Genomic DNA, 27,447 nt, shown 5'->3' on the forward strand with positions numbered 1-27,447 from the left:
CAGTGGAGATTGGGTAATGATGTCCTGGAGGTATTGCCGGTGGAGATAATGATGGTGGAGGGGCAGTGGAGAGCGGAGGGATTAAGAAAGGAGGGTTGGGATACAGGTCATAAGTGTTGACCTGCTTCAAGGCAGGTGGAGATCCATTGAGAGGCTAACAAAAGCACAGCAAAGATACACTCATCAAGGAAAAGGCTCCAGAAGTGGCCTTAACGCATGTACAGTATCTACCATTGGATTTGGATGAACAGGAGATGAGTGGTTTAAGAGCAGAGTTGAAATACTGAAGAGCTGATGAGCAGGAGGGAAGTGATGAGCCATTCGCAGGCAGGTGTGCGTGAAACGGAGAAAAAAAAACTTGGTTTGAAGTGACTTTCATCTAACACACCCACATGAGACTACTGAGTTACGAACATGTTTGACTTAAAAGAAGTTACTTGGCAGATCAGAGGAAGTATTTTTCTTGAGTTCTTTCTGGTTGCCTTGAACCCAGTCGTGGTTCAGCTAGAGACAACTTTCAGCTGCAAGTTAAAGTCTTTATACAGGAAATAAAGCCTTAATGTGGCTTCCTTTTGTTTACATGCAAGGCTAGAGAAAGATACGGTTGAACATTCTACTACTAAATTGACCTTTGAGCCAAGGTTATTTTTAGTCATACTAGTTGCATGGCTCTGGGGATGGTCCGTCCACAACTTTATACCACACTCAAAATATCTCAAAAACTATTGGTTGGAGTCGTGTGACAATTCGGTCCCCAGATGATGATTCCTAGCATCTTTGGGGATCCCGTGACGTTAAATATATCATCACCATGAGGTTGACATTGAGGAAATTTGTTTCACGACTTCTAGTCAGAACTACCTCAGGAAAAATTGTTATTTGTCCAAGACTTTAGCTTTGGACTAAATTAATATCTGCGAAAAACCCTCCGACCAGCTTCAGTTGTACCTTGTGTTAAATGCTAATTAGGAAACGTTTTTTCTCCTACCTAAACGAATACTTCACTCCCAAAATGATCAATGAGTAACCCTAACCCTTTATTGAAACCACTTTTACAAACAAAAAAGTTTTCAGAAAGTTCAGTAAGGTTTATGACGCAGATGCATGTGTTTGAAGAGTAGAGAGCATACGATTTGATTATTGAGGCTAAGAATATGTGGACCCTATCATGGCAGAAAATCTAAGTTTTCTTCAAGAATTCAAAGTAGCACGAGGTAAACAAATGATTTACAAATGGTTGTTTTGTTGACGAGGTATTCCCTAAACATTAGCATGTTTGCAGTTAGCTCCAAGCAGTGCAATGTCTAAGAGCAGTCTCACATTACAGTAAGCACGTAGACAGTTAGTCTTGTTACCATGTGTGCCATCCATGTCCAAAGCTTGTTTGTATTCAGTTTCACCCACAGTTAGTTTGTGTAGAAGGAAAACAAGCTGCCAACTCCACGACCGCGCTGACAAATAGTTCAGACAAAACAAACTGAGACACTTTTGCAAAATAAATTCACTGTTGTTTGTATTCTGTGGTATTTTGGTTTCATCTCATTTACATAAACTTCCAAAAACTTCAGATTTCTTCACCAACGTGTTTGGGTTTTTGTTGGACTTGTTTCTGTCACAGGATCTGTTTGTTTTTCCAAATGCATGCATCTCAGTGATAGACAGAGCAATGACAGCAAACGCTATTATAACATGTTTATTGAAAACCTTTGTGACAGCATAGTTTGTCAGGCACAGAGAGAGATAGAGAGACTGAGAGAGAGATGTGAAATTGTAGTTTTTTCCCTCAGTGGGAGATGTTTCCCCAGAGGGTTTGTTGTGGTGGAATGTTACAGAGCATTCATCATGATCAAAACAGGTACATTGCAACAAACAAGCATGAAGCTATGAATTACAACAACTAAAAGAACTCACATAATGCCAAATGGTTAGTTTCACCTTTCTATGTTAGAAACATGAGTTCAGAGGGACGAACAATTCATTATGTGGGGTTGGGGGGAAAAACAATCAAAGGACAAAAATGACAAAACCTGATGTGGATTGCAAAATGAAATAAATGTATATGAAAATCATTTCCTCTCTATAGTTCTTTCAAAAATAGCTACATAAAACTCTAAATCAGCAACGTAAAAGCATATTTCAAACTATAAATTAATCTGCACTAACATTGTTGGGTTAGAAATGGCATGACAAAATGAAAATGGGATGAAAAACCGTGTGAAACCAAATAAAATCAATAAAAACGTGTGAAATATGAATAGTTTTGATATCCCTGGAAGGAAAGGTGTATATCTGTGACACCAAACGAAGCCGAGATAACAGCCCTCTCCTCCCAATTTCATTTTCAATCCGGATTTTTTTCTTTTTTTGAGCAGAAAGAGAATAAATAAGTCAGTCAGAGTAGAGACAACAGGTGGGTAAAGGCCGATGTGTGACTGTACATACAGTAAGAGTCGCTCCCTGCTGAGGCCATGCTGTTTAGTCATTCAATAGCAAAGAAAACATGTTCACTCATAAAATAAATGTGTTGTTTTTAACATCTGTCTGTTGGGCAACACAATACTGACATGTTTGCACCAGACTCAAAAATTAAACCTCCACATTTTCTGTTTTAGAAATTGGTTAAGCATCAACTTAACTCAAAGGAAATGTTTATATATAGCCTAACATATTTTATTTTGAAGAACACAACTGTATGTGTTTCTTTCTTTCCGATTTCGGTGTCGAAATATCATATATCAAAACGAATATCTAGTGTGAATCAGTGCTAATGTTAGAAAGCTTCCGATTGGAATTGATTGCCCGTATCTTAGCAACACTGGCTTTCAATCGTTAGCAACAGTTGGGAATAGTTGCCATGGGAAAGCCATCGGACGCTTGAAGATTTTTATTTCATATTTCTTTACGTTTTGGCAAATTGGCCTCAGTTCTAGTTTGTCATGGATGTACGTTAGAATAGTGTTACTTAATTAAACTTAAAAAAAAGCCAATTCTTTTGGAGCCATGAGGGACGTCTTTTATCAGGTTTTCTAAGCAGATTTATGTAAATGTAGAGTCTTACATGCGGAAAAACCTACGCTTCAAATACAACTGTATTTCCCTCTTCCCTAGTAAAAAGCTGCCACTGGAGATTTGTGATTTTAATAAGATGGCAACAATCCATAAGCCAGGACATCATTTAAAGGCTTAAGATAACGTTTCATTTGTTTTAAAATTGCTTTGAATGACCTCGAGGAAAGTCCATAATTTCAGGTCTTGGCTGCGGTTTTGTCTATTATAAAAGATAGAATATATTGCATTTTGAAAAATACAGTGCTTTTCTTTTGCAGTAACAACACAAATGTTAAAAACAACACATCCTTTTAAAATGAAGAACAGAGAGACAGAGGCTGTCAGTATCAGAGTCAAAGAAAGCTTGATAGAATGAAAAGAAAAGGCAAAGGAGGACATCCAAATAAAAATAAAATAAAAGGATAGATGAAGACAGGAGCAAAGCCTGATGGGGGGCATCATATCTGATAAAAAGACTACTCTCATCATCATGTTCTGGCTCTTTAATGAAAAAACACTGAAAAGCTATGAATAAAAAATACTTTCACCATAGGGAAAGCTTTTACCCAGCATGGAAGAATAAATAAAACAAAACAGCGTTTCATTAGATCCATCCAACCTTTACACAAGTGCCTTTTTGTCTTTCAAAGGCTAATACTTACATACTTCCAGAGAGAACTGCTTCTTTTATCTTTTTTTATATTTTGCAAATTTATACAATCAAAACATGGTCAAAATAAATCAATTAATCTCCTTTTTGTTCGCTAAATTATTCCAGGCACTTCATAGATTTGGGCCAAAACTGCACTCAAGACAGAAATAGCAATAACTGGGTGTAACCTTTCACTTCACAAAGGCCTTGTTTTTGTGCATAAACCAATGACAAATCACATAAATTGGTGCTAAAAATTAAAAATCTCCCAGTGTAGGAATTGAAATAAATACAGATTTTTAAGTACTTTAAACATTGGTGGGGATTTCATTAAGTACTGACACAGTCTTGTTGGGTAATTACAATAAATGTCTCTGCAAAAATTCAGTTCACACACTAGAATAAGGCCATTGCACAGTAAAGGGTTAACACCGTTTCCGTTTAGCAGCGAGTGAATCGTGTTTCCGAACCCTTCAAATGTCTGCTTTTCCAAACGTCGCTTTCCCTTTTGTGACTAAATTCAGACTCTGTAAACGTTTCAACCCTTTCACTTTCTTGGGGTCAGCTGGAGAAACGACTGCATCAAAAGAAGGGGAGATATCCATTTGGCAATCCTTCCCTGCACATGTAACCTCCGCCCGCCTACATTCCACAGTGCAGCGTTCGGTTCACAGATCTGATGAACTCGGAGAAATAGACTTTTAAGACTAATTTGGCACTTTTGCAAACTGAGCTCAGGATCCACCACATACTTCGGGGTAAACAAACTGATATATATACTGTTTATATAATATATATATTTTGCTGTTTGACTCGTAAGTCGCACAGCATGCCTTCATTTCAGTATTAATACTATAGAGCAGCGATAAAATCTCAAGCGTATGGGCAGGTTTTTCTCTCTCGAACAAACGGACATAACAGCTTCACACCTCTGCCTTCAAGCTGATATTTTAATCCACAAGTGTCATGCTCAAGGGCACCTTGACACCGCATGCAGCTTGCTAGAATCCACCCTGTGACCTTTCCGTTAGAATAAAAGAGTTTGAAGCCTTCAGAGCTACCTTTAAAAGAAAATATCCATCTATAAATGCTTTAACTCTGTAAAAGATAATTGTGAAGGTGAATTCCTGGGTCCTTTTTGTCATATAATGTATTCTTGTGTGTTAAAGGTCAATGTCAGAATGTGGTGTTGAGGCTCAGAAGGAGCGATAATCATCAATTATGTGTGATTCTCAAAAAGGAACAGACCACGGTTTGCGCCACTGACTGGACTCAAAATCCCAGAATGCATTGCACAATAATGCAGATTAGGTTCGGGGAGAGCCATGTCATGGTCAATTTTCTTTGTAGTTGGTGGCTCTTACAAAAAAGTGGGTAAAACTTGCATGTTTTCAAATTTCTCTAAATGCCACAGGTTCAAACATTTTCTTGACTAACGGCTAAAAATCATTCTGGGAAATGCAGTTATAACTAAAGTTGTGTCAATTCTCAAATGTAATGACATTACAATTAAATGAAACATTAGTCGAAGGATCTTTCCTTTAAAAGGCGGCTGAGGTTCTCTGAAGGCCCTTCATGTTTCACAGCAAATTGTTGTGGGTGTTCAAAATGTTTAAAGTACTTGATTCGTACTAAAAGGCCTCTCTGTACATATCTTGAAGCGCTGCCATTTCTTGCCCAGCAAGAGCTAATCGTTGCTTGATATTGCAAACGTCAACTTTTCAAATCAGAATCTGAACTCAGCGGAAACGTCCGGCTGCCCTTCAGCGGGAGCCTTCAGTTCCCCAGTCCTCCTCTGGCGGTCGAATCACTCTCCCGCCTAATAACCATCTTCCCTTCTCTTATACATTCTTTTTTTCTTTTCAAAAACTACCCAGAAAAATAATAACAAAGATGGATCTAAAACCAGAGGAGTCTGCAGTTCTGTTGTAAAATAAGTTACAAAAAAAAGAAGAAATAAAATCTTTGCGTACAGTACTAAAATCCTAAACTAGACCTTTCCAACTTAAGAAACCACATGTTAAGTCTATAAATATCTTTACAAATATACACGTTAATTATTCAAATAAACCTTTTCTGTATCACTTTAAATGATTAAATGTTTTACCCTTTCATGACAGTGTCTTCTAGATTGCTTCCTAAAAACAATACTTTAAGAAAATGTAATTTTTTGTCTTTTAAGTACATGGCTGTAAACAGCAATATGATACATATTTGCATTTATATATTTACAATAAATCATTTTTCTACATACATAAAAAACAAACTCCAAACCTTATTTGACTAATTACTGAATGGCCCTGAAACTTCGCCTCACGCTTGATGAGGAATTTGTTTCATGGTTATCACAAAACCTTTTTTCTTTTGTCGGGATGCTAAAAGGTTTTACAGATTGATGAGAAAAACACGTTATATGGTCATGTGATCCTCTCTGCTGTTGAGCTCTTCTGTGTCTTGGGAAGAAAGAGTCCCATCGTGGAGTTGATTCTGGCTTTGCTGGTTTCTTGTCAAACCTTTATCACGATTTGAGGGCTCGGCGCAGACGAGGGGATACAAATCTAAAAAGGTCCTCGCCTACTGGATCGCAAAGCAGTCACTGACCAATGCCCTTCACTTCCTCCTCTTATATCCATTTTTAAAAGTCAATCTCAGGAGGTTTATTTATCCCAGTAGGCACGGAATGGTTTCACCCAACAGATTGTCCGTAAGAAAAGACTGGCCCGAGTACAAAAATATAATTTCAGAACATGGTTCAAAAAATAATCCTTCAATGTTTCCAAGAGTCTGTTAGGGAGGAGGGGGAGGAGGGGGAGGACAACTCAGTCAAAGAAGGTTTAAGACGAATCGAAGAGCTGAAGCACTGTGGAAGTATTGCATGCTGAGTTTCCAAATCTTGAGGAGTCACTGAGAGGTTAATCGCAAACTGTGAGAGGAGGTTAAAGTCCAACCCCCTCCCCAAGCTCAGATTTTATGTCCTTATCACCCCGTTGCTGGGGAGCTGTTTGGGAAGACAGGGCTCTTCAGGCAGCGCTTCGTGGGCGAACACCGAGTCGTCTCCCGAGGAGCAGGTGCTGTTCGAGTCCTGGCAGGTGGGCGAGTACTGCTCGAAGGGCACCGCCAGGTCCAGGTACTCCTGTCAGAGGAGAGGGCAGAGGTTAGACCGTCAATCCTCTCTGTGGTCACATAAATAAGCGAGGAATTATATAATATTTTCCTTATCATCACCTGTATTCTTTAGAATGTTAGTGGGTTCAACAGAGCATGGTACTAAACTCTAACCACTGTTTTATGATTGTATTTCCATGTGTTTCTTTCTAAACTAAGTTGCATATTTTGTTGTTTTCTAACCCTGACTTGTTTAAATAACATAATACTGTTAAACCAAAAAACCTCCCGTTTTAAAGACACAGCTGAACATGTGTTTAAAACATGTTGAAGTCTTCATCTATCAAAATCCCTTTCTTTTCAGTTTTTCTAAAATATTTAAAAAACATTCATGTTGAAATTGGCGCAATAAATTAGTTCAATCAAATACGATATCAGGCAAATAGCTAACCCTAACCCATCACATTAACTACATTTGCTTCTTTGGGTCGAATCGTAGCTATCAAAGCCAAATAAGTGTTTGTTTAAATCTTAAAACATATTTTTATAAGGCTAACACTTTTCCACATTTCCAGAATATATGGCTGTTCTACAATTTACTAATCCTTTAACTCCTGAAATAACATTTTGACTTAATTCCAGTTTGAACTCCAGTCATAACTGAGAAATTTGTCAAACTGCAGTAAATAAAGTTGCATTAATCAACCTATGACTTTAAATGATATAACGTGTTAAGAAATGTGTCTGAAGCTAGGTGAGGCTTTATGAAAAAGTTACAATGCTCCAAGGTGAAACTACAGGTACATTTTGTGTCCTTCCTGTTGTGAGCGAGCAGCCGCTGTGCAGAGAGACTTACGTCGGTGGAGGTCATGGATAAAACCCGGTCGTGATCTTCTACCAGCTGTCTGAAGGTCGGTCTCTGCGACGGCACCGCGTGCCAGCACTCCCTCATGATCATGTACCTGAAACAACCAATATCAAGCTTCAGTTTCTCTGCAACGCGCCCATTACATATACAATATGAATCTACAACAGGCTGATCTCAGATGGACAGTTTCCAGCGTATAGGTCTACTTGATCTGCAGCTGGAGGCTGATGCTCTGTAATTACGGTACTGCAAGACGACACCGCAGTTGACAGTAATATAAGACATCTTACGATAGCCACAGAAATAAGGAGAAACCAAAATGAGCTGCTGATGTATGGTGATCGATGGATCCCAAAATACTTGAATGAATAGCTATGCTTAAGTATTTTAAATCAGATTTAATTTGACATTTTAATGTCTCCAACCTCAAATTCATGGGTAATTCAAATGTACTAAACGTTTTTGCACATTTTGAAGGTAAGTTGTTGCTAGTAAACAACAATAAGTGAGTACAGAATGCATACAATCTCCTAACGTGAATGCACTGAGGTATTTACAGGTCAGGTTTATCTGCACTAAGCCGCCTCCTGCTACATTCCTTCCTATAACTGACTATAATTCAGAAAAACACTTACAGTTCATGCGTGCAGTTGGCAGGTTTGTCCATGCGATGTCCCTCCTTCAGCAGCTTAAACAGTTCTTCTACTGGGATACCGGGGTACGGCGAGCCTCCCAAAGTGAAGATCTCCCACAACAACACCCCATAGGACCACCTGAACACACACACACACACACACACGCGCAATGAATACAGATTTAGAGGTCAAACTGCACTCATGCCCTGAAGCAGTCAGGAGGTGTGTTCCCCAGAGAAACAGATGAATCTGGTTTGGGGGAAAACATTGATTCTCAATAATGTTTACTGCACTCAATTTAAGATTGAAATTGACATTCCTATTGTCTCGGGCACTCAATATACAATATTTGTAGAAACTCGTCCTTCAAAACAAGTCAAAATCATTGTGAAGAATTAGAATAGAGATTTCCCTTTTTTTAATAGATACAGAAGTGAGATGACTTACTCAATTAGCTAATTACTCTATTTTTCATTACAAACTGTTAATTAAAAATATTGTTTGAGACTATTTTCAGAACGTGTGAGTATTGTGTGTAGAAGGACGTGGTAATTATGGGATTGAGGCAGAAATAAAGTGAGTTATAATATACGTGACCTAGTGCTAATGTGTTATCAATACTTTTTGGAAAACAATGGAGCTCTATGGAACAGTTTAAGAAGATATATAAGGCTATCAAATATTGCCATCTTTATTCTTTAAGGGCTAATCTGCACAAATGTATCGAGCAGTCTTGTTAAATGACATGTATAAACAAATAATACACATCTACAACCGTATACCAAATGAAAAAAGCTCATAGTATACCAGCAGTATATTTGCTTTTATGTATCTTGCTGGTGTTTCATCAGTTTAATAAAAGCATCACTGTCAGCATTCTTTGAAACTGGGCCAGTATGAGCTGCAGCGTAATGGGAAAAACACACACATACATATCTCCTTGTTTTTAATTAAATCCACTGAGTCTCCAAATGTGGATGTAAAAACGTGGCTATCATCCATTTTTGAGTACCTTAATTGGCCATGCTTGCTCGAAAGGATAGTGCACTCCTGAGAAAAAGAGATTGAATCATCTTTGTTTGATTTTAAAAGCTGAGTTTAAAAACAAATTGGAAAAAGTCTTTGGGAACATAATGTATCTTGAGGAGCATAGTGTTTCCAAAAACACCTACAAGCAGTGACCTAAATTGAGCACAAAGCATGAATAGAGGAACTTATTCTGCTGTATCTACAGTTACAGTCCAGCTGCTATGGTGCACCTCTAACCCGAGCCCTCCTCTCTCTGTCTGTCTGTCTTTGTGGCAGCAGCTCCAGTGAACTGCTGCATTATTCCTAATCAGATAATGGTGGTCTATCAACCCAGTGTACTATTGTTCGCCCGTTAGTCCTCTGACTCAGAATCAGACCCCTCCTCCAGGAGCCCAGCAGACTTAATCTAATTTTCCACGCTCCGGTCCAGAGGGCTCGCTAGACCTCCATCCATACAGCGAGAGTGAAAGAGAGACATCAATATTCAGAGGTAATAAAGGGGACTGAGGAAAGAGTTGGGAGTTAAGAATAACCGCCGATACAACTGAACTCGACGTGAACAAAGGACATCTTGAGGGTCAGTTTAGGTTCAGGACCGTTTCAGAGGCGACCACAGGAATCAGTTTATGTTCACTGCTAAAAATGAATTTTCATCAGCCATCAGGCGGCTAATAGTAACAGGCAATCAAGATGTAAACACTTCATTATTCATTGGCAGCAATAGACTGAAAATGAAGGAAAACATTTGTATAGGACATTTACATTAGGGTCATATATGAATATAGTAGTACTTTAAATAAGCCTGGTATCAGTGTTAATTTTGGCAGCTGTTTTTGATTTAGTCTTTGGATGAAAATGGTTATTAGTTTTAGTCACATTTTAGTCATTCCTATCCTTCATAGTTTTAGTCTAGTTTTAGTCGACGAAAACTCGAAACGTTTTAGTCAACTTTTAGTCGATGAAAAATTACATTTTAATCAACTTTTAGTCAAAATGTGTCTCTCTACTCTCTGAACGCTCCTTGCCCGGGCGATCTCTGTGTCCGCTGCAGCATGTCTGTTAGGCCCCGCCCCCCGCACACAGAGAGACACAGGGAGATCGCTCTTCTGGAGTGAAGAGAGCGGAAATAATGATATTGCAAGTTAGAAACGTAAGATGCATTTTGACAGACGGACACTTGAGGGAAAATATGCTGCATTTTGAACGTCCGATAGTCCACCATTAACACCTTAGTCCCGTCTCGTCTCGTCAACGAAAACTAAATATACATTTCGTCATAGTTTTCGTTATCAAGAATCTATTTTTAGCTCGTCATCGTCTCGTCTTAGTCATGTAAAAAAGGTCGTTGACGGAAATTTTTCGTCATAATTTTCGTTGACGAAATGAACACTGCCTGGTATCTACATTTTTAAAGTGAACTTGAGTCTAAATTGTCTCGATTGGAATCATAAAGGCATGACGCACATAACTTTTGGATGCACAGTTGCTTTGCACAAATAAAGTGTAAAACGACAGTAAAAATCCCCAAATAAATGGCTCCCTGAGAGTTCCTACAGCAAGTTCTGCCTCTAGAGCTGTCAATGCTTGGAAAGCTGCATGAGCTGTGATGCCAATTGTGCCCTGAGAGCTGCAGTACACAAACCTTATTGTTGTGATTGTGTGACAGATTTAAGTTGAAATGTGTTTTAATTGTCTGCCGTCTGCTTCAGAGTAACATATTTCAGTAGAAACGATCACAGGTCAGAAGTCAGGGTCCCCCGGGGTGTGTGAGAGTAAACTGGCTGCGGAGTGACTACTGTATAAAGGGAGGAGGAGGTTTGGCGGCTGGACTGACTGTAATGCAGACCTGCTGAATCAACAGAGCGGGCGGACTCTCCTCTCGGCTTGTTCCCAGTCTAGTGTAATCACACAGCGAGCCCGTGTTGACAGGGGCCCGTGTTTGGCTTGGATGGCTGTGCTGGGGACACAGCGTCTGGCGAGGAGCGTTTTTAGCTTGGGGGGGGGGGGGTTCGGCTACTGCAACACAGATTGACTTTGTGACCTCCTCTCCTAATCGCGCCTTTATTCTCCAGGCAGGAGCAATCAGAGGTTGCGTTTGTCTACCTTTGAACCGATGCGGAAAAACAACTTGTGATACATCCACGGATTGGATTTACTCGTATAAAACGTGGTAAATCCATTGACCCTCTTATCTGCCTCTGTTCTCTGGATTTGCGCTGACAAAACAACAGTAAGTTGTCGAGGCTCTGTTGTGTTTCTGTCTCCCTCTGATGTCCAGAGGGAGATTAGAGAACAAACGCAGCGAGGAATGCGGAGCCACAAGAAGCTCAGGATTATCAAGTGAGTGCAGATGACAGCGAGCAGCAGATATTTGGTAAGGGAACGCTATGGTTCCATATTCACACGCACAAACTCAGACTTTTGATGCTAACGCGCTCAGTCACGATATTTCAACACCCGGATTCCTTCAGTGTACAGCAGCTCCACATGAGTGGGCTGGAGGCATGTGACGGCTGGTTTGTGCAAACTCACACATCGCTCTGGTGCGTGTAGACCCGGTCGAACAGAGCCTCCGGAGCCATCCATTTCACGGGGAGACGACCCTGCAACAACAGAGGCACAACAGAACCGCTCGGTCAGCAGAACCATTCTGTACAGAGCAGACCCAAAAACATGGACCCAAAATCACAGAGTTCGGCTCCGTCCTGCCGTGACACCTTGAACTTCGGCCCGCCTGTCTTATAAGCCACATTCATTTACAAGGTTTAAAGTTTTTAGAATATGAGTGTTTTTTTATAACTCATCCAGCTTGGTAAACTGAACTCTTATGGCCTCTACATGCTTGGAAATCTAATTTATAAATAAAAAGTTTGTTTGTTTTCATTTTATTGAGAATAAATTCCTCTAAAACAGGGGTGTCAAACTACATTTCATCACGGGCCACATCAGCATTATGGTTGCACTCAAAGGGCCGGTTGTAACTTTAAGACTTTATAAAAATTCATATATAAATATTTAATATATATAAACGTATGTATTATATTACATTATTGCCTCTGCATTGGATTATTATGGGATAGGGTAATAATTTCATAATTAACTACATCTGAAAGCAGAAGTCTAGGGCAAATAATTGGAAGTCTCTCCAGTGAGAATGTCACAAAATGATATTTTTTTAAAAGCCAAATTCTGGAAAAAAACTGAAAATGTAAAAAAAAGTGAAATTTTGAAGCACAAATGTCAAATTCTGAACAAAATTCATATTTGAGATGCATTGTGGGACATTTAGTTTATGGGCAACGTGCTTCTGTAAATCGACATGTAACCGTATAATAAACGTATTATATTCTTTCAGAGCTCTTGTGGGGCCACATTAAATGAAGTTGCGGGCCGGATTTGGCCCCCGGGCCTTGAGTTTGACACCCCTGCTCTAAAAGGTTGTTAAAGTTATTGAAGTTCTGATAGACAATCCATTTTCTATAACATAATAATATTAAATCAGACAAACTATTTATTTTAAGAGCTGCAGAATATTTATGGTTTGGCAAAATATCCCTGATCTCACAATCCCTTCTCTTTGTGCAAGGTAAAGCTTAAAATAATTAGCAATTTCTATTTTCTTTCTGACAAAGAGGCATTCAAGAATGACACTCACGTTTGTGGTCTTTTTGTAGTAGTCTATATTGTGCACATCTCTGGCGAGACCGAAGTCGGCAATCTTCATAATGTTGTCCTCTGTCACAAGGACGTTTCTGGCTGCCAAGTCTCTGTGGATACACTGAGGGAGGAAGAAGAAACGCATCAAACACACGGCCACACAACAAATTGCACAGACGCAGACACATTCTCCTACAATTGGAGGAGTGTACCATTGTCTGACAACTCAAACAGCATCCTAACCAACAACCTTGAAACTTTAAACTGTGACATTGTCTCTTTTTAAAGCAGCTGCGCAGTCATTTTCTCCTGTAACTGTTTTTTTATGTTTGAAACTCTGAACTTTAATACAAAAAATTCCTAACCGTGGTTACGACCTTCAAAGTGTTGTCAAAATGTTTCCTCTCATTTTAGCTAACCCTAAACCTAATTCTTGGCTAACCCTAACCATACTTGTTACTCATTCTTATTTAACACAAATAATTTATAACAAGCTAAAATAGATTAAGACAGGTATAACATAAATATAAAAGTTACAGTGCAGTGTAAGATATACATTGTTTTTTTGATTGAAACCACATTTTTTTTCTAATTTCTGTATTTTCTTAGGATTAGCATTCCTCCAGGCACAGATACTCAGCTCACTGAAACAGCATTTGTCTATCAGCATTAGAAAACACAGCGTCATGGCGGCTGACCTTCTGCGAGGCGAGATACTCCATGCCTCGGGCCACCTGGTAGGCGCAGGACACGAGGTCTTTGAAGGTGAGCTGCTCGTCGGGGATCTTACAGGTGTCGAAGGAGTAGTCCATGCCCGGCGGCCGCCTCGCCCGCAGGTACTCCCTCAGGTTGCCCTTAGAGGCGTACTCCACCAGGACGTACAGAGGCCCTGAACGCAACACACAGCACAGGGTCACTTTCAGCACAACACTTCATATATTGTGTTAGTGATCTCCTCTGTAATGCGCTGTGGTCTCACCGTCCTGTGTGCACGCTCCCAGCAGGTTGATAATATTTTTGTGTTTTCCAATCATCTTCATCATCTCCATCTCCGACACCAGGTCTGACAAGTCTTTATCCGTGGCGTCATCTGAGGAAAACAGAAAAGGAATAAAGAACCCATGATGAGGCACTTTATCCACGGGGACAAAGGATAATAAGTCATTCATTGTTGTCATAGGTTCATTCATTGTTTTTTACAGTAAAGCAAAGAAAAGCAGCGCAGAAATCAACAGAAGAAGACAGGAAGTAAACACTAACAGGAACAGAAGAAGAAGACAGACAGGAAGTAAACACTAACAGGAACAGAAGAAGAAGACAGACAGGAAGTAAACACTAACAGGAACAGAAGAAGACAGACAGGAAGTAAACACTAAAAGGAACAGAAGAAGAAGACAGACAGGAAGTAAACATTAACAAGAACACAGTATGGGCTCTGACACGGAAAACTTGAACAGATTTGGACAGTTACAGAAAACCTCAATCAGTGCTGCCGTCATTTTAAGTTATGTTGCTTTTACAATTATTTTATATCAATACAATTATTTGTAAATCAATATTGTGAGTCAAGTCAATGGTTAATTTAATATTTAACCGTGTAATAAGTAGGATAATTTGCAGCGATGCAGTCATTAATGAAACTGCACATTATCCCTTAATTAAGCAGACTTAAGTTTGAGAATAAGCATGACACCAGACAAAGCTAATTCATATGTGTACAAAGATCAAAACAGAGAGGTTCACTAACTAACCTTTCAGCATCTTCACAGCAACATCCAGCGGCTTGTTGGGCTTCTCTTTGTCGATGCCGATAGCCTCGGCCATCACCACCTGCCCGAAGCATCCCTCGCCCAGAGGTTTGCCCAGAGTCAGCCTGAAACACAAGAAAGACATTCTTAGAGCTTTGAGTTCTGCTGCTGGCAGTGAGGAGGGTTTTCTCATATTTATTGTTTATTTCTGGATAAGCGAGGAGGACGGTGTCCTTGATGAAATGCGGCTCAGATGTTTTCACAGCGCAGCGCATGATGTTTTAAGGACAGCTGTGAAATATGTGGCTAGGCAGTGTGAAAAAAGCCACAACGCAAGCACCGTGTTTCTTTCTTTCTAACAGGCGTCTAGACAACAGTGATGAATGTAGATCCGTGGAAGCATTTTTCTTACCGTGTGCGAGGAAACTCCCATTTGGGGTCGGAGGGCAGCTCCAGCTCCGAGACGTTGGCCAGCATCGGTCCGTCGCTGGAGGAGAGGCGGGCGATCCGCACCAGCGGGGTGTTGGAGTTCATGGAGGAGTTAGAATCCAAGGACACCTGCTTGGGTGCAAAAGACAGACTGTTATAGACTCTGAACAGGACGAGATGATGAGTGTTAAAACAAACAGACAGAGGGGAAAGAGGAAGCCTTACACGACCTCTGAATCAAAACTGAATATTTTATTAAAGTATAATAACCTTGATATGAACGTTTAAGTTAGCATCAAATCTTAAACTGGATAGTAGTTTTAATGAGGTAAAAACATATAAATATTTATGATTATGGGTAATATTTCAGTGGATCAAGTCTTTGGATCACAAAATATAACAAAATTCTCAGTTTTTCTATGAATATGCCAAGATTATCTTATTCAATACAAGTATATGAAAAATACTTATTTTAAAGTTAATCTAATGCCATTGCATTTTTCCATTTTTTTTTAAAAGTCTTATTGGTTTTATAAGGGGCCAATAACCCAGAAATTGAAATAATAACTAAAACAACATTTTTTAAATAGTAAAATATTAACGTTTTTGAATGTTTTGAGTTAACCTCCATTTAAACTTCAACAAGTAATCACATTTAAAAACTGCATTAATTATTGAGTAACTTTAAGATGGAATGATTTTTCGGTAATGACAGACTGCAAACGTCCCGTATCTCAGGACCAAAGTCAGAGCTCATTCGGCAGCTCTGAGTTTTTCTGAGAAACAGCCTCTGACACTGGCGGTGACTTTTACAAACAGCCGGCCCGTGGCAGTGCAGGAGGAAGCAGGCGGAAACAAAGACGAATGAAGGAGGGAGCAGAGGTGGGCGAGCGTGAGGTGGCATGGACGTCTCCATCCATCAGCCAGAGCCATTTCCAAACTGCTGCCAAGCCCGCGGGCCCGTCATCCCACCACCATTTATCTGACTGCTGAGGGGGGTTGAGGGGGGGGGGGGGGGGAGGACTTTTGATGAATCTGTTTGTGTCTGCCAGCTTGGCCGCTTCAGGTGGGGTCCTCAAACAAACATGTCCACTTACCAGACCCCTTCGTAAACTTCTCGGAGCAAAATGAGAAAAATGCTGTGAAGCTTAAACAAAAAACAGCCCGACCACAGTTTTCAGAGGCATGAAAAGTAATATCTGATAGAACATGCCAGGGGGTTTATGGGAGATTTACTTAGAGTTATGAAAAAGAAAGGAGAGAACCGGGAGATTAGCTTTACAAAAACGAAGCAAAGATTACAGAGAAATGCAATAAGGCCTTTCAATGCACTACCTTATAAGAGCATGTATATAAAGGTAGAGGAACAGAACGATTTAGAGGTTACAATTAGAGCGTCTTACAGTACCAACTATAACCTGCTGTTATGGAAGGTATAATAAGAAATATGGTTTATTTTTAAACTTTCCAGCTAAATCCTGACTTGTAACCGCCGTGTTTGTTTTCCAAGAACTGTGTTATGACTTTCAGGTACTATTTTCCTTTCTAAAAATTGATCTTTTTGCAATTTGAGGAGCACAACCCTTCAATTATGGAGCAGGAAAGCTGGAGCTCACACAGAACAACACAGTGACTGAGAGACTCCAGCAGGGTGGAGCAGGGTGGAGAAACTCGTTATATGCATCCACAGTGCAAATGCGAGATAGACGACTTTCTGGATCACAAAGGTTGCAAGAACCCAAAGAAAGAGTCACTCTGCACTGCCTGAAGACGTTATGTTTTCACACTGTACCGCATGCGTTTGAATGTAATTTAAAACTGTAATTACTTTGCTAACTAATATTGTTAATAGTATACAGCGTTGACATTTTCTCAGTTGTAGGCTGGCCTGCAAATAAAATATGTGTTTTAATATTCTGATTCAATAGAGATAGAGTTTATTTTCTATTTAGTGTAATTTTCAATTCAAGTGCAATACACTTGTCTAGATGCTGCTGTGACAAAATCATTTCCCAAATTGGGATCAATAGAGTATATTTAATCCAATCTATAAAACAGCGATCAGTGGCACAGATGAAAGTCCTTTGATGAGAGTTAAGCGCATTGAATAGAGGTGAAGATGAGGATGAAGGTTCATTCATTAATGTGGAGAGCCAGATAAGGATCTCCAGCCAGATTTTAAAAAGCACTTTGCCTTTGTTGGACATTTCCTAAAATCCTCAAGACTTTCGTTTATTTCCTATTTTGGTTTTGAACAGGCCTCGATTTATCTTGTCCTAGTTCTGTTTGGACTTGGATTTGACTCGGATTTGATCGCGGTTCATCCTGAACTCCCGAGAGACAATGCCGTGAAGCCTTCTGCCGTCTGTGGCGATGCAGCTGCTCCACTTGATGTTTCTCGCCAAACAGTTGAGGGCCGAGTGTGCATTACAAGGAGTGAAATCTAAAACTAACACTGACAGTCACACGAGGGCATAAATACCCCTGAGCTGAATCTGCTCCAAAATAAATGTGAACACATGTCAGCAGAGTGATGCCTTCCAGCGTCCGCACAACGTCATCAAACCAGAGGCAGATAGACGCACAATAACGTTCTCGATTTATACTCTGAGCTTGGGTGAGTCCTGAGCTGTACGCCATTCTTCTTGGAGAATTACCGAGATTTCAAAGACAGAAATTGCAAAAAGACACTCTTACATTACATGTTGTTAGACACTTTTATCCAAAGCGACTTACATACTCAATACTGTGGGCAATCCCCACAGGAGCAATTTGGGGTGAAGTGTCTCAGGGACACAACGACATGCTGACTGCAGTGGGGTTTGAACCTGACCCCCTGATCCCAACGACAACACTCAACCCACTGCACCACACGCCTCTTCTGCAGGTTTCTCAACGTGGCACTGATATACTTACTGACTAATATTACTTTATATTTCCACAACTCTCCATAGCTATTTCCTGGTGCTTCCTTGGGTTAAATATGTTACTCATTCCCTGACTATTAAAGTAATCTAGATGTTGCTGCTGAAAACAGCATCTGATGCAATGTGAGTGTTAAACAGGGTCCTGCACTGTCTTGAATTGTTAAGGGAATATGTTTAGTGGGAGAAGAAGGCCTAATTTGCTCATTATTTCATCTTACTGGAGCAAAGTTATTACAAGTTAAGCTAAAAGCTAAACTAAACAGACAGGTAGAAAAAGAGGGGGGAAAGTGTGTTCGAATCTTGTATCTACTTTCTGTTACCTGTCTCTTAAGGGGGAACTTTGACAGTTTCTGCACGGGTGGCGTTGGCAGCGTCTTCTGTGTCGTCATCCTCATGCGGCAAAGCACGACGATGACCAAGGCGAGGATGAAGAGCACGCAGCCCGTCACGTAGATGAGGATGTCTGCGTAGTAGTCCTCCTTTTCAGCGCTAACTGCTTTGGCAGGAGGAGGTCAGAAACATGGGATGTCAGAAAAAATACAAGCACTGAATAATGCTAACAACTTTTCTTACACTTTTGTTATCCAAATCTAACCTTAGCAAAAATGACTTCTTATTGATTGAAGAGAAATGTTGCTTTGCTTAGTAGCACACTTCACAACGTTATTTATTTTGTATGAATAAGATCTATAAATCAAACAGTAACAGATCAGTCAGCTTGTAGTTTCATTCTGCAGCAGGTAATTGCACCTGTGAAATGCTTCTTCGCAGGGAGGTAATTACTGTGTTGAACATCTCACAAAACAAAAATGTCTTTAAATTGCCTCGAGACATTTAAACAGATGATCTGCCCCGATTAAAAAGCTCCTTTCAATGGAGGCTAGATTGCATGTTCTGCTCATGCAATGAAAGGGGGCAATGACACAGTTCTAGTGCGTTTAAAGTGCGCCAACAAGTAACAATCTTTCATAATGTACGATAATTACATCAAAAAATGAACGATTGTGCTACTGAGAAAAGCAAAAGCAAAGTACAGTAGCAATCACAATTTCAGGGAGTTTTTAAACATTTAAGGTGGAAGAAATGGACGACAAAAGACCCGCGGAGAGAAGAGGAATATACCTGGAATCACCGTCAGCCAGGCAGAGTGGTAAGCATAGCCGATAGAGTTCCCTGCCAGACAAGTGTACTCGCCAGCATCCTCAAAAGACACATTGCTCAAGAAGAGAACCTCTAGCTCCTTATCTGTAGTGTTAATACCGGCCGTCTGTGGAGGATCAGAGAGGGGGTAAAAAGATGGAAGGAGAGAAGAAAGAGAAGAGATATCATGAGCCCAAAGCTTCTTAGAGGAAACACCAAATACACCCTGCAGGAAAGGACACGAGTACGGATTTGAAGGCAGTGCTGCTTTTCTTCTGCTGACACCAACACCTGAAAAACACCCAAGCTGCACCGTCACCAAGCTGCGAAAAAAGCCTGCTGGTTTAATCTAAATCCACACACAACCTGAAAGTTGTCACACTGCGAAACATATCCTTCTCATCAAAGTAGTCTTTTAAGATCTGAAAATGAAAATTTTTGACATTGCAGCAAGAAAAGTTTTGAATTAACTAGTTCCAAGAATTTGAAACAATGTGCTTTATTCTGGCTTCTTACAAGAAACTGGTAAAAAGGTTTTGTAACATGTTGAATTATATTGAAAACTGTTTTTGATACTCTTACCCCAATGCCAGATGTTATCCCTTATTTAGGAAACCATTCATTTAACTCTCACTATCAAAACAATACTTATTTAAGACGTTACACTTTGCAACAGACAATGGAGATTGATAGTTTTCTCTTATTTGCTGCTTAAACACGAGTGAGTTCAAATCAAACCAGCTTAAATTCTGCCTGGCACCAAAGCAAAGCAGATCCCTTCACCAGCAATTACGGCAGCTCAATGGTGTAACGGCAACATCAAACTTGGAATATAAGATGTTATTTTTCAATGTTTTTTAGCTATATGCATTTTTATCTTTTAAACTTTAAGTCTTTTCTTCTAGGAGTACCTCAAGGATCGACTCTGGGCCTATTGCTTTTATGTAAAATGGAATTGAAATGAACTACCGTGAATAGCTTGTCCAAGATTTTTGTTCACTTACATAAGAAATAATATAAACATTTTTAAGCTTAACAAACATATGTTTAGTATTAAAAGGACAAACACTTACAACCACTAAAGACACAGTATGATCAATTATAAATAACCTTGAAATTACTCTAAAATGAAGTCCCTGCTGTTGTGGCTTTTCCCCTTTGACTAATGGTTAGTGCGATGACCAGTGGGGGAGTTTCAAACCAGTGTCTGATGTGGCTTTGTAGGGGGTTTGGTGGTGGGGGTCTCTTACTCCCAAGGCCTCAGTAATGAACAGTGACATCCAGACCCAGTCATGAATCAGAGTCCTGCTGCAGTCTCTCATATAAGGGCACATTAATACAACTGGAGAATGCACTCTCAGTGAAATCAATACCACTGTGTGTTTGGTTTTTGAGTCTTTTTTTTTTTACATGGGGTTTTATATATGCATGTGTGTGTAAAAGTGGAGGGTCGGAGAGCGGGAGACTTTTTTTTTGTCGCAGTAATTTAAAAGGTGTGTTTGTTATTGATCGGGGAGGAAGACAAAGTGGCACTGGATGTTAAAATGGATCGGAGCTACTAACTAACAGAATGGGAGAATATAAACTTAATTCCTAGCAGAGGAAATAGTGTGTGTGTGTGTGTGTGTATGTGTGTGTCAGTTAGCTCAAGTGTGTGTAGATCTGTTTTTTTTTTGTCGCAGTGATTAAAAAAGGTGTGTTTTCTTATTGATCTGGGATGTTAAAGGGGATACTAACTAACACAATGTGAGCATATAAACTCAAATCCCAGCAGGGCAATGTGCGTGTGTATGTGTGTATGTGTGTGTGTGTGTGTGTGTTGTGCTATTAGCAAGCCAGTAAGTCTATCAAACCCACAACCGAGAAGAGCCCCGCAGAGAGGAGGAGACACAGCATAGCATCAAATGTGCTGAGGTGGCAGTCCTTCGGAGTTCAGGATTTACCTGGTTTGTGCACCATGAGCCAGAAAGCGTTTTCCGACCTGCCTACAAAGTTTGAGGCGCGACACCAGTACTTCCCGGCATTTCCCTCTGTCACGTTGGACAGTTTCAACTTACTGTGGGCCTCAGTTTGTCTACTGTCAAAACTCTGTAAAGGGAAAATGCAGAGGCACGGTGAGGCCTTTACAGCAAATTCCTGCAAGAACACATGTAGAGAACATAGATGCAAACCTGGAGAAAACACACACACACATATATACACACACAGTGCCAGTTTGCGAGCTTAAAAGCATGAAACACATACACACCATCTAACTGTCTATTTGGAGATTAAAGGCATTACAATATGTCAATCTCACCGAAACGTGTGCGCTACGTTCCTTAACACACACTTAGACTTGCTCACACACACATTGCTCGTGACAGGCACTCCGTTAGAGAAACTGCAGATGAATAATTAAACGGGCTAAGCACATAAAGGAGAAAACATATCATGTTTTATGGTTGCTTAATGAACATCCAGGGCTCGGCTCCAGACGCCCTCCCTCTCCCCTCCCCACGCTGGGCCGAGCCGCTAATCGTTAACTCTTTTTCCAGGCATCAAAAGAGCGATTCAGGCATTTCTCAAAAAATATAAAATCATGCATGACCCCCCCCCCAGCTGTATTTAAGTTATACGGTGTATGCCACACATGAGATGTCGCTGAGAGTCTGAATGAAATGTGGTGAGAGTGTAGAGAGAGGCACACACAGATCTCAGTAAATACTGTTTCAATTATGTGGTAGTCGAAAATAGAGCGTGGAGCCGCGGTCTAGGCTTGCTTTCCCCCCCCCTCTTTCTCTCGGCCTGTCTCCCTCCTCCTCTTTCTCCCCGTCTCTCCTCCCTCATTTCTCTCTTGTTTGAGTCACTTTTTTTTTTTTAAAGTCGCGACGGTAATCTGATCTAGAAAACATTTGAATAACACTGTCAACAGGGCTGATGACGTCCTGATCACTTTTTTACTTAGAAGCTTTATCAAAAGGATATTTACTTTAATGTAAGTGTTTAATAGCTCATTCTGGTAGTTTAATTTAGCTAAATACTGTGAATAAGAGCCTTTTAAAGGAAAAGTTAAACATTTAATTAGTGTGCTTTAGAGGTGCTGCTATATTTTTTTACCTTTAGTCAGATCCAGGATAGCTTTTTTCAGTTCCTATGCTACGCTAAGCTAACTGACTGTCAGCTACCATGGCAATACACTTGATTAAACATATTTCAAACTGTTCCTTAGAGTTGAGGTGGTTCCTCTAACGCCATGTTTAATGTGTTTTCCTTGATATATTTCACACAAATAACCTTCTACTTTGGTGCCAACCGTTCACATTATAAATATATTTTAAATTCTTTCTAGTAAATGATTTTCTGAAACAGATTATGAAGCCAGGATCTGCTGGGGCGATGAGCGTCCCTTGTGCGCATGAAGGTTATTAATTAAGGCTTCAACAGCAAAATAATCCATCATTGATGCAGCCAGGTGTATAACTGAGTACTCTCTTCTACCTTGATATCATTATTTTTTAACTCGCTTCAAGTCACTGCTGAATAAAGTAAACCTTTGTTTGAAAGCTCAATCCATCTTTTAGGAATAGATGTTATGTTGCTGATTTCATGTCTCCTGCTTCTCTCCCTTTGTTATTTTTCTGTCTCTTTCTCCCTGCTCGTGTTTCTGTTTCACCCCTTCTTATTTATTTCTCTCTCATTCCTTCTGTCTCTGCCTCTCCATCTTTACCCACCGCTCTGTCCCACATTCCCTCTCCCTGCTGACTTTGCCCTTCCTTGTATTCCTTCACTCATTTTTTCCATGGCTTTTTTGGGTGCCTCTTCCCTCTCTCCTCCTCCTCCTCCTCCTCCTCCTCAAACCACGCGACGCAGCACATCTGACGGCAGCGCCGGTTAACAGAGCCCGTCTCTCTCCCTGTGTTGCCGCCACCACGGCAGTTAACTTAGTCCAAACCAGATGTTTGTTTTATTCCCTCGCTCTCTTGAGAGGCAAAAAATAAGAAGAAGGGAGACGCAAAATAAGAAAGCAAAAGGCCTTTTTTTCGATGGGAGTCTTCCTCTGTTCACCCCAAATAAAATAAAAACACGCCTCGCAGTGGGTTTAGGGTGGTGTCCTCCTCGGTGAGGAATGCTTTCTACTCTATTCTTGAACACCAACACAGCCTGAAGAGGTGATGAGACCTCCAGCAGTTTCTCTTTAGCAGGAGCAAGCCCTCCTAAGTCTATCTGTCGCCTTCCCCACTGTGTTTATTTAACCTTTATTTCACAAGGGAGTGCTTGGGATTGAGAAATGCCTTTTAAAAAGGGCAACAAGATGCAGCTCCAGGACAACCTTAGAGGCTGCAGACAAACAAAACATATATGATAAAACATCTGAAAAGTTTACCCAAAAACACTTATCAGATTAATGCAAAATCAATATATAGATAAAGGTCAGATAGAGAAACTCTTTCGCAAACTTGTGTATGTATAATTGAAGAGTTCATTCTAGGAAAAAGTGAACACATCGGGTTCAATCAACAACACCAATCAATCGAAGTTGATTGAAGCAGGTCTAGCCTAAAAATGTGACCTTTAACGAGGATTAAGGCTTTTTTAAGGGTGCTCCTATATCATAAATGTTAGCTTTTGTTTGTTTTGTCTTCTGACATTTTCCTTCTTTAGTTTGCCCTTTGGCTAATCTTGCAGAAAATCGAAATAAAGCTGTTTATGTTTTTGTTTCTCCTATTATTTGTTTTTAAATCCAATAAGTAAAGTTCAGGACTTTTAACGTAACACATATCTGATGAAATACATTTTTAAGAAATGTAAATATATACAATTATTGACATTTATCATGTTGGTAATCCTGTTGTGGTCCTGCTATGGAAATCAAAAGAAAAAATTCCAGCTTTAATGAATGAATTTAATTTAATCTACATAAACGAGTTGCCTACATTATTCAGGACAGTGCTGCAAGTAGGTGTTAAAATGCATGATCTCCTGTCAAAACTGAAGCAGTGCAGGTGCCACGATCAGAAAATCTGTAGTGTGCTTTACGGTCATGTTTTTTGGTTAATGAGTGAACGTTTTCTCTATACAGTATGCTGCAGTAAGTGCAGGTGAGGCTTTTCCTTCAAGCTCTTCAATTATACGCTGCAGTGAAAAGAGCCTGCGGGCCCTGCAGACCCTCCTACTGTAAAACTCATTACATGAGACATTTAGGAGGGATTAATGATGAGTGAAATTATCATAAAGTGCTGCTGTGCTCCCGGCCGGTGCTCATTAGAGGTGTGTGCCGCAGACCCACCTTCAGGATGTTGACGTAGGGAACGCCGTCGGTGCCGTAGCGGCTGCCGTTGACCTCGATGTGTTTGAGCCACTGGATGTGCGGCTGGGCGTCGCTGTACACCTTACAGTGAAACTCCACGTTGCTGCCCACCACCACCGACTGATTGGCTGGGAGGCCGGCCTGCAGGATGGGTCTGTGGGGGGAGCGCTCTGTTGGAGAAAGCACGGAGTCATTAGTCATGCTTGGGAGTTATGCTGTAGAAACTTCTCTCTGGTGTGTTTTTAGCGCATTTTAATGTATTCCTTGTTTACAGAAGCAGAGTAAATGAGTGAGGGCTGTTTACCGAGCACATCCAGTTGGTAGGTGTGGGTGATGGCGCCGTACTTGTTCTGCACCACACAGGTGTAGTTTCCCCGGTCTGACGGCACGGCGCTCTCCATCACCAGACTCCACTGCTGGTGTCTCAGCTGAGGGGGGGCAGAGAGGAGGGGAGATGTCAGGATTTGTTGTCATAACACAGATTGATGTGTGAGGACACGGAGCTCTTTTTTCAATAAATCTCAGGGTAAGCTTCGTGTGTCCGGACTGATAGAAGACTGCTTATTATTCCATCTATGATAACATGCAGTATCAAGTCAAGGTTATTAATAAGATTAGATCAGATGTACTTTATTTATCCTGTGTTACAGCAGCATGTAAAAAATACATTGCACATGAATAAAAAATAACATTAAAGAAGCTAGAAAGATATCAATCTATAGAGTACGTAATATAAAAATAAACTGTAAGAAATATACAGAATAAGTCAGAAATATACATTGAATACATTTTGGGATTTATAATCCTTAACAAGAATAACACGGGAGCAGTTTGGAAGATTAGGAAATATGCAACCAAGATACACTTAGCAGATCCAGATCAATACTGTACACTAATTCACAAGATGAAGCTGAAATCTTTCAGAAACAAATGAGCACTCTTTCCACAAAGAAAAACCAGTATAACAACTTAAACTCTCTGTAATAATTGTGTACTGGTTGACGCAGGATAGACGTGATGAGCAGAAAACATGGTCAACGTCTTGATGGGAAACATCTCGGTGTGCCCACAGACAACTGAGATCAAAAGGATTCAGTGTGGAGAGGAAAGTCCACTCTGGATCAGATTTGATAAGAAATCATTTTACCCTGAAGAAATGTGACAGGATCTATTCAGTAATTCTCAATATGAAAGATTGCTCAACACGCTGTAATACAAAGATGGACAGGAGCCTTAAAAAAGAATGCCAAATATTTGATTTAAACTAATTCATATAAAAAAAAATACTCATATGGGATTATGCTGATGAAAAACAGCTCAGAAAGTCTCTTGAAATCATTTCCATCAGTGATGGCAGGCAGCCTTTTCTTTCTTCTTCTGCACCTCTAAAATTGGTTCCACTGTGCCAGTCAAGAGCAATCCTCTCCCGGAGAGTCGATGGGTACATTTTGTGTAGTAATTGAAAGCAGGTGTGGCAGCAGAAACAGACAGATAATAACTTGACAGATTCAGAAGCTGCTCCGAGGCAGAGAGGGAGCAGCACAGCACAGCGAGAACACAGAACCTGCTACGCATCGCTGCTGGCAGAGTCTCCGCGGGCCGACCTCCACGGCGTGAGTGGAAACATGCAGACGCTCACTGCTGCGAGACAAGCGTGGAGTGAACTCCTCCGAAAGAGGTCAGAATGACTAAAGACGGGAGTGAGTGATGTCAACAAAGAGGCTTTTCAGGGTGGAACACTTAACATCACCTGCGTAGGAAAATGTGCTGACGCAGAGTGTTTTCTCAAACGTTTAACCCCACGCGTTTAGGTAGGAGGCCAGCCATTCACAGAACGTATATATTTGTAGGTTACGTCCCCCCCCCTCCTTCTTTTTCTCCCTCTGTCTTACAGTACACACTCCTTAACTCTCTCTTGGAGGCACATGCGGAAAATAGTGTAACAGTGTAAATATTATGCCTGTGTGTGCTTTCTGCAGTTGCATGGTAACGTTGAGCAGGCAGCCCGCTCCACGCTGGCAAATGGTTTTTGAGAGCGGCTGGCTCCACCCAGTCTACCCCTCTCAGAGCCGGGGAGTCAAACTGAAGTCAATGGCGGCTCTCATGAGCAGATGAGTGACGCCTTATGCTGCGGTCGCTGAGCCCGAGGAGAGGGGGGGAGGCGAGAAAAGAGGCGACGTGTGAGGAGGGAAGAAGGTGGTAAAATACGAGCTGAAGTCGATGCTCTTTAGAGGCCAGGACCACCAACAGAAACAGAGAGAGACTGTGATCAGAGTTATGGTTTATTTAGGCCTCCATATCATAACAAAACCTCATTCACTGACAACTTAAAGAAGGGAAAGTACATTCACTTCTTCTGAGGCGCTTGCCTATCCAACTTCTTCTGACAGCTGTACTAACTGTGCAGATTCTGATTTACAGTAAATTAAACTTCTTATGACTATGGTTGCTGTCAGGAAATAAATCTTCTTTGTTGCTACTCATAGTGTCACAACCTGTTTTAGCTCAATGTATTTCTAATACAATCTGCAGAGGAGTATTTCATACTAAAAACAAATCTGCAACAGGAAAGACCCCAAAACAGAGCTTCAAAATGTATCCGGGCACATTTTATTGCTGTTTTTTTTATATTAACAGTTGTTAAAATTTGCATACCAGCCAAAAGTAATAAGCAATTGTTGATGCTTTTTGTCTTAGACTTGTTGTTAACTTATCTTAAAGCAAGACTATGCAAGGTTTAATAGAAAAAACAACAAAACTTTATATAAAAGTTGTAATCATAAGCCATTATTATGTTATATCTGTCACACACGGGAACAGTGGCCACTTTCAGCAAAGTTTCATTGTCCTGTTATTTCCCCAATTTGGACTATTACTGCCTCCACTATCACAGCTGCTCAAAGTGTTGATAACCACTAG

The 27,447-nt window shown here is 40.5% G+C and overlaps 1 protein-coding gene across 5 annotated transcripts in view; it reads right to left on the reverse strand.

Moving 5' to 3' along the window:
• Positions 1-1,679: 1,679 nt before the first annotated feature.
• fgfr3 (fibroblast growth factor receptor 3) overlaps positions 1,680-27,447 on the reverse strand; it is a 32,052-nt gene continuing 6,284 nt past the window's right edge. The window contains exons 2-14 of one of the 5 annotated variants that reach the window (XM_010783001.1): positions 24,833-24,956; positions 24,508-24,698; positions 19,221-19,365; positions 18,419-18,591; positions 15,155-15,300; positions 14,746-14,867; positions 13,974-14,126; positions 13,693-13,883; positions 12,993-13,115; positions 11,870-11,940; positions 8,309-8,446; positions 7,662-7,767; positions 1,680-6,833 (exon numbers count right to left, since the gene is read on the reverse strand). In XM_010783001.1, coding sequence (XP_010781303.1) covers positions 6,669-6,833; positions 7,662-7,767; positions 8,309-8,446; positions 11,870-11,940; positions 12,993-13,115; positions 13,693-13,883; positions 13,974-14,126; positions 14,746-14,867; positions 15,155-15,300; positions 18,419-18,591; positions 19,221-19,365; positions 24,508-24,698; positions 24,833-24,956 — 1,848 coding nt within the window. In that variant the 3' untranslated portion in view covers positions 1,680-6,668. Of the gene's footprint in view, positions 6,874-7,661; positions 7,768-8,308; positions 8,447-11,869; positions 11,941-12,992; positions 13,116-13,692; positions 13,884-13,973; positions 14,127-14,745; positions 14,868-15,154; positions 15,304-18,412; positions 18,592-19,220; positions 19,366-24,507; positions 24,699-24,832; positions 24,957-27,447 lie in introns of all 5 variants that reach the window. The other 4 variants (XM_010783003.1, XM_010782999.1, XM_010783002.1 and 1 more) reach the window with 4 other exon arrangements.

The sequence above is a fragment of the Notothenia coriiceps genome, unplaced genomic scaffold (assembly GCF_000735185.1).
Source record: "Notothenia coriiceps isolate Sejong01 unplaced genomic scaffold, NC01 NC01_scaffold00024668, whole genome shotgun sequence".
In the NCBI taxonomy this organism is placed as follows: Eukaryota; Metazoa; Chordata; class Actinopteri; order Perciformes; family Nototheniidae; genus Notothenia; species Notothenia coriiceps.